The sequence below is a fragment of the Orcinus orca genome, chromosome 14 (genome assembly GCF_937001465.1).
Source record: "Orcinus orca chromosome 14, mOrcOrc1.1, whole genome shotgun sequence".
In the NCBI taxonomy this organism is placed as follows: Eukaryota; Metazoa; Chordata; class Mammalia; order Artiodactyla; family Delphinidae; genus Orcinus; species Orcinus orca.
This window is the reverse complement of record NC_064572.1, coordinates 58416787-58429235: the sequence shown is the minus strand read 5'-3', so window position 1 is coordinate 58429235 and position 12449 is coordinate 58416787. Positions and strand designations below refer to the sequence as shown.

The following is a 12449-nucleotide window of genomic DNA, read 5'->3' as shown; positions in this document are numbered from 1 at the left end:
GGGAGACGGTGGAGTGTGCTGGGATGGGTCAGGTGTTCATAGGTCTCTTGAGTTTTAGGCAGAATTTTTCAGGTGGTCAAAGAACGGCTTTCTCTACAGGGAAACAAGGAATCTGCCAGTCAGCAGTTCAGCACAAGCTGTAGCAAAATGTAATGCTCCTGACAAGTTTCATCCTGTGAAGGAAGAGGATGCAAATGCAGAAAAGTCTGGTGACCTGGACTTGTTCAACCTTATGATGAGGAACATCATATGTGTTGTAATAAAACATGGGGGGAAAGAAAATCCTCACTATTCACACCAAGAACGGTTGATATCTGTTCCTGAGGGAAAAAAAAAAAAAAAGATCTAGCCTCTGGGAGATGAAACCAATTCTATCAAAAAAAGTGGAAAAAGCTAAATCACAATTAAAACTACTGTGGGCGACTGCGAAAAAGGCTCAAGGTCTCCACTGTGAGCCTGAGTGTAGAGTCCAGTCGTGTCTCTGCGGGATGCTGCAAAGTCAAATGCATATTCAAACATTGAAAATAGCAAGAACGATCTACCCTACACCAGCATGGCTAAAAGAGAAGAAAAAGCCCACCTGACAGAGCCTCATGAAGGTGTCCAGACTGAAGAATCTTCAATCAAATGGGCAGATCAACATCCTAAGGAGGGAGGAAATGAAATGACTGAGCTTCAACAGAGGCAAGAAGAAGAGCAACTTAGAATGACCTGTCATGGCAGATCGTAACTTGGCAGCAAGAAATGGGAAGTTCTAAAAAAAAAAAAAAAAAAAAGAAATGGGAAGTTCTGAAGCAAATGACCTAATGATGCATGAAAATGATGAGCTCAAGACCTACAGGAAACAATTCAAAGATCTCAAAAAAAAGCTGGCAAGAATCGTTTCTTCTTCACAGAGGCAGCCTGTCCGTGGAACTAAAACCTCAGGAGAGTTTTGGAGGGAACTGAATGAAACTTCATCATCTGCAGAGAAGAGGTTGCAAACCTGAGACAAAGAAAAACCCTGTGATTAAACTTGAGCTCCTAGAAGTGGTTCCTTGGACATCTGATGATCCCAAAGGAGCATTTGGCAAGGACCATTTGCTCCCCAATCTCTGTGCATGGGTGCTGCTTCCCTTTCCTCAGACCCTCCCCCTGAGTGCCAGGCTGACCTCCCCCTGCAGCTCCATTCCCCAGCCCATGTTTACTGTGAGTCTAAGGGGAGAGCTCCTGGCAAGAGGATATTCACCACCACCCCAGGAAGCCTACAGACACCCCTCTGAATCATATCCTACCAAGGGGTTTTTGTCTGCCTTTTTGTCCACCATGGCCTGGCTTTTTTCCCTGGACACTGCCATTCTGAAATTTGAAGTGTGTTACCTGTGGCCTCCCTCATGACATGAGTCGTAAAAATCCTAATACACTGGTAGACTTTTATGTCACTGAGTTTCTTATTTTCCTGAAAATATTTTGGAACTATGCGTGTATTTAGTTTTAGAATACAAAGCTCACTTTTGGCAAGTGGTTTTACTTTCTTTCATCCTGATACTAATGTATCAAGATGGATTCAGTTTAAGTCATTCCCATTATATCGTACATCTAGAAATAACAAGCAGTAGATATTTCTTTGATGAGTCAGTTCATTTTTGTTTAAACAATACAATATCTGTGAGCAGTTTAATCCACAAAGACACGAAATTAAAAAATACTTTTCTCTGTTAATGTTTCTACCTACCAGTGTTACAAGAAAGAGCTGAAAATTGCTTCTTGGTTTCAGTAAATTATGGTTGAATTTTTAAATGACTAGTGTGTGGTGACTGAGTGGAGAGGGCAGTCTGTGGAGTGGGAGCCCAGCAGGACTGGACCCATCCATGTCGCGTGCCCTCTGGCTGTGGGGAGCTCTGGAAGGGACTGCATTAATTGTAGATGTTCATGAAGAGGGAGGTAACCTCAGGCTATCACTTCCTGCCTCTGCCCCAACTCAATTATACTGGAAAGATGGACCTATCCCAATATAATTCCCTCTTCAAAATGGTGTCTTTAGGCTTCACATGCTGATGTCCTCAGTGGGATCTTGCCCCAAGAGCTTGGGTGGGGGCCTTGGTACTGGAGGACGTGGTATGGAGGCAGCTCTGCCCAGTAGCAGGGCTGACACAGAGTCAGGTGTATCCCCAGGGCTGGCACGTGGACGGGTATGGAAGCAGAGCACACAACTGAAGTCTCAGATATTTGGGCAAAGTGTCTTGAGTCTCAGGCCCAGGCCAGTCCCATGCTACAATCAACAGCCCTGAGTCTGGTCCAGAGCCACAGACACTGCAATATAACCTTTAAAATAAAACACAAATTTTAAGTCCACTCTTGTTAACTAAGTAAAAAAGATAAAACAAAAATTCACCTCAATAGATTTGGGGAAATTTGGAAGAAAATCATTACCATCATTATGGAAAAAACCCCCAGCAAAATTGGAATAGAGGGAAAGCTCCTCCATTGATAAAGTACATCTGTAAGGAGTCTTGAGTTAGCACTGTCTTTATCAGTGAAACATGGAAACATTTCCCCACACTAGGGAGAACAAGGCAAGCACTCATCACCTCTACTCAACGTTAGATAGTGGATTTAGTAAGAGAAGTATGGCAAAAAAAAAAAAAAAGAAAACAGAAAAGAACATTGAAAAAGAAGAAGTAAAATTTTCCTTCTTCACAAAAGATATGAATTTATAGGTAGAAAACCTGAATTTGTTTGTAAAAACTACTTACATTAAAGTGTGCCTGATTTTTCCCTCCTAATAAACACTTTACTTGTTTCACTAAAACAATTAAAATAAAAATAAAAAAATAAAACGTACCTGGGATTTGTTTTAATCAGGTATGGTAAGACACGCAGACACAGAAATGGCTGTCATGAAGGAAGAAATTGTTGCCCACAGCTTGCTAGATACAGGAGGCACAGCACACCAGGCGGGGCCACATGTGGACGCTCCCTGGTTGGTCAGGAGGCAGAAGCGGGGTGAAGGGAAAGCATGGGCGAAAGCCTTTATCCTGGTTTTAGTGGGAAGGAATGAGCGAGACAGGGTAGGTATGATTAGTAAGCTTAAGATTAGCTGTTTGAATAATTTCAGCAGGCTCCAGGGTGTAGGTACTGCCCCTTGCTGCCATGAAACTGGCAAACTATGTTATTATACACAGGTATATGAATTTCAAGGAAGGGAAAAATTAATCTATAGAAATAGAAAAGTATTGTTTTAGGACAATTATGGACATTGATGGACTGGCTCGGACATAAGGGGACTTACAGGGGTAATGATAATGTTCTATATTTTGATCAGATGGTTGTTACATGGGTGTTAGCATTGATCAAAACTCATCAAATTGTACAGTTAAGATATGTACAATTCCGTGTTGCTAAATTTCACCTCAATAAAAAAGAAATTATGTTTCTATATTGTATTTTTTAGGTATGTTGACATACAACATTATATTAGTTTTCGGTGTACAACATAATGATTTGGTATTTGTATGTATTGCAAAATGATCACCACAATAAGTCTAGTTAACATCCGTCCCCATACATAGTTACAGAATTTTTTTCCCCATAATGAAAACTTAAAGACTTACTCTCTTAGCAGCTTTCGGATATGCAATACAGTATTATTATTATTTTTAAAAATAATTTTATTTATTTTTGGCTGCGTTGGGTCTTCGTTGCTGCGTGTGGGCTTTCTCTAGCTGCGGCGAGCGGGGGGCTACTCTTCGTTGCGGTGCGCGGGCTTCTGAGTGCGGTGGCTTCTCTTGTTGCAGAGCATGGGCTCTAGGCGCGCAGGCCTCAGTAGCGGTAGAGCACGGGCTTAGTTTCTCCGCGGCATGTATAGTCACCATGCTGTACAGTACATCCCCATGACTTTTTAATTTTATAACTTTAGGTTTGTACCCTTTGACCACTTCACACATTTTGCCCTACCTGAGCCCCCACCTCTGGTAACCACCAAACTGTTCTCTGTATCCAGGAGTTTAGTTGTTTTTTTGTTTTGTTTTGTTTTCTGTTTGATTCCACATATAAATGAGATTATATGGCACTTGTCCTTCTCTGACTTATTTCACTTAGCATAATACCCTCAGGGTCCATCCATGTTGTTGCAAATGGCAAGATTCCATTCTTTTTTTATGGCCAAATAGTAATCTCTTGCATACATAGACCACATTTTCTTTATCCATTCATCCTTCAGTGGACATTTAGGTTGTTTCCATATCTTGGCTATTGTAAATAATGCTGCAGTGAACATGGACATTCAATAAATGTCATAGAATTTCAGCCCTTGTGGGGAACTGCTTGGTTATTCCATAAAAAGGCCTTAGATCAATGTTATAAACTCCTTACTAGCCACAGAAATCTTGTTTTTAAATTTTTAACATCAATAATTTTAGAAGGGGTGTGTCCTCACCACTTTATATGAGGCTCCAATATTTCCAATTGTCTTCATTCATTTTCTTTACTCTCCTAGTTCCTGCCTTGATCACTAACCTAATCAGAGACACCCCTTGGTAGATGCCTGGCTCATTTATGTAGGATGGTAGAATGGAAAGGATTCAGTATAGGAAGCCAAGAGATCTTGGTTCTGAGTCTGGCTTCTGCCCTGTCATCTTTGGGAAGATTGCTTTCTTCTCTAGCCTTAGTTTCCTTATCAGTAAAATGAAGCCAGGAGCCTTCTTGTTCTCTAGGGTCCCTGAACAGAGGAATAATATGTAACAGAACTCTGGTAGGAATTTTGGTACTCAGTAACCATATGATCAGGGTTTTAAACACTTTTTTTTTTACTATCACTTTCAGTAAGAAACATATTGACATGACAAGAAAATGCACACACACAACCACACACAAATGAACTGAAAAAATTAAAAAATGAATGAATGAATAAATGAATACATAAGCACACTACTTGGTTCAAGTAGGTAAGTGCTGTTCTAATTTTGTGGAGGTATAGATATATACACAAATCATTCCTAGACAATATGCATTAAAAGCCTTACATATATTTACAACTCCAAATTTAACAAAATTGGTTGAACAAATTAACACACACACCAGTGCTAGGTAAATGGGTAAATGTTGTTAAAATGGGCAAATCATTCCTAGACAATATTTATCAAAAGCCTAGAAAATGTTCACACCTTCAGACTTATAGAAATGTATCCCAAGAAGCAAATCAGAGACTTACAAAGACCTATATAGGAGACAGCGCTATATATCCAACACTTATCCAATAACAGACAATTACTTAAAAAAAATAATGATCCATGTATATTGTAAAATAATTTAGTATGTACTCAATAATATTCTTAGAAAATAATTATAGATATAAATTGTAAATCTTATATTCTTACTAGGAAAAACAATTTGCTAGGTTTTATATACAATGTGATCCTGAGAGTGTAAATATGTGTGTGCTTTTAATTGTGCACATAGAAAGAGATAAGGAACATGATTTCTGTGTTTTCCAAATTTTCTGAAATTGTTACTTTTATGATTAGAAAAAGAGAAGATTCTACTTTAAAACATAATGAAATAACTTAGAAATCTCCCTTGCTGTTACAGATACAGGAGTTAGTGAATTGTTGTTCTTTCCCTTTTTCAACAGGCAAAATAAAATAAGTAAAATGGAAACCTTAACCTTGTAAAATATAAAAACTGAAATAGAACCGGGAAGGTGTTTTAATTGGGGAAATTATGCCACCTTGTGGTCTTTTCGTATATTGCCACGTATAGCCATTTTTAGTACAAATTTCAGGGCTAAATTCTGAGATTGTCCGCCAGCTTGCACGTTGAGAGATCCTCTTTCAATTTCATGGCACTTAGTTGTGGCAAATAAGAGTTTGTTTATGAAATGAGATGGTCATAATCAATCAAAAACAAGTTTGTATTTACTAAGCCACTACTATCAATAACAGGAAATCTTTGAGTTAGCTAATCCCTAAATAAAGTTCCTTCTCAACTGAAACACTGTGATTCTAAGTCTGCAGCAGAATTTTTATATTCTTTGGAGAGAAAGACTGGAGCCACCAAGAAAACTTTTTCCATTCATTGTCAAGTGAAAGATGAAAGGGCTCAGGGACACGTCAGAAGCCACACTGATCAGTGGAGCCATTCAGTGGCTGAGCTGGAGGCCTAAACATAGAGTTAACAGGTTATGCAAGCTCCAAGGCAATTTATTTTAAAGCAGGAAGAGCTGAGGACAGATTCACAGAGAAAAAAAGTAGAAAAAAAACCAGGAAGCAATTGATAACAGTAGAAATCTGGCAAAAGATGCCACCAACCTATATGATCTTTCCCTAAAATACATAAGAATAAAAGCAGCTGTTAGAGAATAGTTCTGCTGTTATTTGATAAGCTTTAATTTTTAAAGGAAAAAAAAGCATACTGGATTGGTCACTTGAACTCTGACAGGGAGGTGTCCCTAACAGATGGCCTTGTAACGATTTATATTGAAAGATTTAGTGCGGGTAAAGGTCTTGGAACAGGGCCTGGCACGTGGTAGCACTATACACACGATAGCTGGCATTATCGTTAAACGGTCACTATAGCATTTTTTCTTTGTCTACAAGCTGGCTTCTGACAACATTTTTCTGAAGTAGGATAACATGCAATTTGCTGGTTAAAACAAACAAACATTGCCCTTTAGATGATTATAACAGCATGTAACTCAAAACTATGCTTCGTATCTCCCTGACAAAGGGTTTAAGTATTTCCAAGCTGGCTGAAAATACACTGGGCAAGCAGATCCCCCTCTGCACATGCTCCCTTTTGCTTCCTGTGGTCAGTGCAGCCAGGATTACCTGAAAGAAGGTTGCCTTTTTCCTTCTCTGACAAGCAGCACCGCAGGCGCCCATCCCAGGAGGCACAGCCCTCTCTGCAGAGCAGACGGTGACAAGGAGGGGCAGAGTGATGGTGAGATGCCTCAGGGCCAGTCCTTGTGTCTTCACTCCCTTCCCGCCACTTCCCAGTCTGGCTTCACCCCTTTTCTACTCAGTCAGGAACAGTCTTGGCCGCAAAATGTTCAGTATGTATCAAGCTAAAAAGGCATGTTGAAAAGAACATACAGAGAACTTCCATTTGAAAGAAAACATGTAAACACATATATGTTCACATAGAAAAGTGTGGGAAGGAATTAGCCCCCAGGTTTTTAACAGTAGTGGCTGGGTGGTGAAATAAGTGATTTTTCTTTTCCTTTCTTTCTTTTCTTTCTTAAAAGTATCTGATGTTTTGACACTATCAACATAGAACATGTATTAGTTTAGAAAGAAGTGGGAAAAAAGTTATTTGGAAAGAATGGTTTGATATTTTAAAGACTGGAGAGTTTCTGCACATGCATTTACCAGTCTTGTCTTAAATATTTTATTATTTGTCATCAGAAATCATCTTTATCAAGATTAATATTGTAATCATAACGCAAAGCATAAAGCCCAGCTATGCCTTGAAAGGGCAAGTATAAACACATGGTCGGTCTAAATCAGAATGGGCACGAGAAAAGGTTTATTTTCAGGTACTTGAAACACCTTTCCTTTTGGAAACGGCCTTTAACATCTTGCTCATTTGGGGACACTGGGGCCTTCTGATAAGAGTTAAGTATACAATATAGTCGGTTTTGATAAACACCAACACCTGAGTAAACCACACACTATCAAGATGTAGAATAATTCCATTCCCCTGGAAAGTTCCCTCACCCCGTTTCCAGGCAATCCCCATCCTCAGAAGCAACCACTGCTCTGGTTTCTAGCACATTAGTTTTAGCTCTTCTAGAACTTCATAGAAGTAGACACTTTTGAATGATGAAATTGGCTCTTTGCAAACACCAGACTTTAAAGGATTTTAGGATTATCTTTACAGGCAATTGAAGAAAACCCTTTGGTTTCAGAAATCTACCTAGTTACTATGAGATTAGCTTCATAATTCAAACATCATATGAATTTATATACAGTATGGAATTCTACCTTTTTAGGAGAAATAAATTGCCACTGGGAAGTCTGGGTGTGATTTGTATCTGTTTCTCTTTAAAGAAACACTTCAAATGAGGCCAGTTTTAAACTAACATTACTGGAAATTTAGCATTTTCCTTATAGGAAGAAAAGAATTATAATTAGAACTTACAAGGACTTCTCATGGGATTTAAGGGATTTTCTTATGTCCCAAAACCCTCTCTGAAGGTTTGCTTAATCTTTCTTCCATTTGCTCATTCTTGTGTTTATTCAGTAAATATTTATTGGACAGTTACTGCACACCAGGGTCTGGATTAGGAATTAAGGAAATTTTTCAGGAAAAAAAGAAAGTGGTCCTCGGGATATTATTCTCTAGTCAAGAATAAAATGCATATTCTCAGAGAGTTATAAGGTACTGAATAATGAGTGTCCTAAAAAAGGTAGAAGGATCTGTAGAAATCTGAAAGGGATGAAAATACCTTGTTGTGAGAATCAAGAAAATTTAATGGAATCACGAAAAATTAATGGTATTTGAACTAAGCTTTGAAGACTGGGCAGAACTAACTAAATATCACAAGGCTTCCAAAAACAATTTCAACTGTCTCCAACTGGTTTTGTATTTACTTGTGTTTGAAAGTAAGAAATAATTCTCAGTGGTGGTTTGCATAAATGCCTCATCTGTCCCTGTACCCATACCTTTGCCATATAACTTTACAGTGCCCCCCAACTATGATTCTGGGCTTGCCCCAGTGACTCTCTTTGGCTGATGGGAAATTAGATGTGATGCAAGTAGAATGGGGGTAGTTAGGCAGAATTTATAGGGCATAGACAGTCAACCTCCTCATTTAAGAATGGAACAGCTAAGCCAAACTTGAAAGCTTTTGGTGCAGCTGACCTTACATGTGCTCCAGGATAAAGCTGCTAGCAAAGCGCTCTCAAAAATTAACTACTTACTAGGCCACAAAGAATATCTTAATTGACCACCAAAAGCAACACTGTTATTCTAGCAACATTCACTGATCCCAATGCAATGAAATCAGAATTCATTTTTAAAAGTCTAACCAGAAAAAATCCACCCACCATGTGACAGTACTGTTCAAAATATTTTAAAACATCTTAAATAATAATTAAGGTGTGAAAAGATTCTAAAAGTAAAATCCCAACTATTTGCAAGTAAATCTCATTAAATGCCCAGTATTTATCAATATAGAAATTGTATAGCTTTGCATGTAATCACTGAATTACAAGAAAAGAAATAAATTCACTATTCAACTTCAACAATCATAAAATAAGAATATAAAGATAAATCCAAAGAAACATGGTAGACAGAGCTGACATGAATGGCTCCCCACCAACTATAAACACATATAAATGCTGCATAAAATATTACAAAAATACTTTTATACAAACTCAAAGGAAAGAAAGGCAAATATTCAGGTGCCAGAACCCAAAAGATAAAGAGTGGAGTACAGAATTGACTCATAAGCCCAAGGACAGAACAGAATTATTGCCTCCAAATGGGGCATTAAGTTTTGAAACAACTACATAAGACCTGGATGTTCACAAGATTGCTTCATTCTATTAAAAAAAGGATTAAAAGAATTCTATCCACCAATGTAGGAAAGTGAAGACGTTCACTGTCAGTCCAGGCAGGACCTTGGGTATGGAGAAAAAGGTCACCCATGAGAAATCAAAACCAAGATCTGCACCACATAAGGGGTGAAGGCTATGTTTGTTTGGTTTTTTAATTTTTTAAATTGAAGTATAGTTGATTTACAATGTGTTAATTTCTGCTGTACAGCAAAGTGATTCAGTTATACATATATATACATTCCGTTTTTTAAATATTTTCCATTATGGTTTATCATACGATACTGAATATAGTTCTCTGTGCTACACAGTAGGACCTTGTTGTGTATCCATTCTGTATATATTAACTTACATCTGCTGACCCCAACCTCTCACTTCATCCCTCCCCAACCCCCTTCCCTTTGGCAACCACAAGTCTGTTCTCTATGTCTGTGAGTCTGTTTCATAGATAGGTTCATTTGTACTGTATTTTAGATGCCACATACATGATATCATATGATTTGTCTTTCTCTGGCTTACTTCTTTTGGTATAATCTCTAGGTCCACCCACGTTGCTGCAAATGGCATTATTTTGTTCTTTTTTTATGACTGAGTAGTATTCCACTGTGTGTGTGTATCTTCTTTATCCATTCATCTGTCCATGGACATTTAGGTATTGGCTATTATAAATAGTACTGCTATGAACACAGGGGTGCATTTATCTTTTCAAGTTATAGCTTTCACTGGATATATGTCCAGGAGTGGGATTGCAGGATCATATGGTAGTTCTTTTAGTTTTTTAAGGAACCTCCATACTGTTCTCCATAGTGGTTGTACCAATTTACATTCCCATCAACAATGTAGGAGGGTTCCCTTTTCTCTACATCGTCTCCAGCATTTATTATTTGTAGACTTTTTGATGATTCTGACTGGAGGTGATACATTGTAGTTTTGATTTGCATTTCTCTAATTAGCGATGTTGAGCACTTTTTCATGTGCCTGTTGGCCATCTGTGTCTTCTTTGGAGAAATGTCTATTTAGATCTTCTGCCCACTTTTTGATTGTTGTTTTGATAAATCAACTATACTTCAATTAAAAAAATCTTTTTAATGGGCTACATTTTGAAGTACTTACTGAATTAGGGTGATCCTCAGTGAGGTACTAACGAGCCATGTCAGAAATGTGGATTCTATGTTAGGCTGGTTTCACTTTACTTTTTTGCATGGCAAAACTTGTATGCCTTAAAATATCTTCACTGTTCCCTCACATTTAAACAGATGTGATTCTAGGTTGGGATTTTTTTTCAACACATTGAAATTTTTAAGTCTTATTTTTACTGTTAAAATAACACATCTGCTGTCCACCTGATCTTTGTTCCTTTGTGAGTGATCTGGTTTTAGAAGACTCTCTTTGCATTTGATGTTATTTTATCTATAATGAATCCGGGAGTATAGTTTTCCTTATCTTTTCTGTTTAGTGCTTGATAATCTAATCTGAGGTCTTTCATCTTGCTTTAATTCTAGGGAACAGTATTTCTTTATCCAGTGTGTTCACTGGATGATTCTAACTTTATTCCTACTTCATGTTTCCAACATGCTCTCTTATGTAGTCAACAAAACAGATAAAGTACCCAACCTTGTGGAGATGATGAGAGGCTGACAGATTGGCAAGTGTGGTCCTTTGGGGGGAGGATCAGGGACATTCATTCTGAAGTGAAATGCAAGCTGACACCTGAATGCCAAGGAGCCAACCACTCACACGTCTGAGTGAGGAATGTGACGGAACAAGTCCAAACAGTAAGTAATGAGTTGATCAATTATTAATTTTTAGGATTACCTCTGGCATCACTGGTACCTATCTTCAGGTCCATGCAGAACTTAAGCTTCCATTCTCTCCCATGAAAAGATTAAACCTGTCTTGTACCAAGTAGTATAATATTCTATTATCACTTGTCATACACCCTAGTACTGGTATAAAGAGAATTCATTGGAAGGTGGAGAAAAAGGTAGGAACACAGCAGGTATAACCTTGGTGGTGAGATAAATAGGGTAAAGGAAAGCCTCTTGCACCCCATGCTCCCAAATGAGTCCATGCCTGGTTCCCCAGCACAAGGTGGTCAGGTCAGAGATCTCATTTTGATGAAACGATAAGATGAGATTCACTTCATATCTTTCAAGAAATACGCTTAGTATTGGTGGTGGTGCCAGCAGCTAAAATCCTTATTCAACAATCCAGTAATAAATTGTACAGAGAGCAAGAGAAAAGAGGGGTAAGATAACTATATAATTGATCTGTTCTCACCAGAGGTTTTCATCGGTACTGAGAAATGCTTTTTGGTTAACGGTTCCCAAACCTCACTAATTTGCATACCCATCACAGATTTTGCTATGTAGAATTAGTCTGTGGTGACGAAAATGAGAAGACTGGGGTAGGGTTATTAACTAGGAGGGCAGAAAGCCTTCTTTAAAGAAACACCCCATTTAATCTGGATGGTAAGTTACACAGTGGATACACCAAACTGAGTATAAGATTTCTTTACTGAGATGTTATATCTCAATAAAAAGTGAAAATGAAACTTGCTATGTTTCTATAATAACTGTGCTATTTTTATATTTCTTTAAATAACTTTTTAAAGCTAAGAAGAAATGAAATGTTCATCTGAGCACCTTAATTGTATAGGTGCGGGGGGTAGTGATGAGTACTGAAAATGAAAAAGCAGGCACACATTATTTTATAAACATCCTGAAATACTTTAGAGAAGAGGAACGGCTCACACAATCCCCCTACTATCAAAGACCTCTTCAGGTGGTGACATTTAAGCAAACAGTTAATAATATAGAGGAATCTAAAAAGTAGTTAAGACTCAGGAAGAAATTAAAAAAGACCCAGAGATGTGACTTGGGGACTGATCTGTAGATTGATCTGACTGGAGGA

General features: G+C 38.1%; 1 protein-coding gene across 1 annotated transcript in view; it reads right to left on the bottom strand.

Moving 5' to 3' along the window:
- The window catches only part of LOC101281073 (cytochrome P450 2C18), a 70878-nt gene extending 59493 nt beyond the window's left edge, over positions 1-11385 (bottom strand). The window contains 1 exon segment of the mRNA XM_049696887.1: positions 11352-11385. Within this exon segment, the coding sequence (XP_049552844.1) occupies positions 11352-11385 (34 nt within the window).
- Between the last annotated feature and the right edge of the window lie 1064 nt (positions 11386-12449).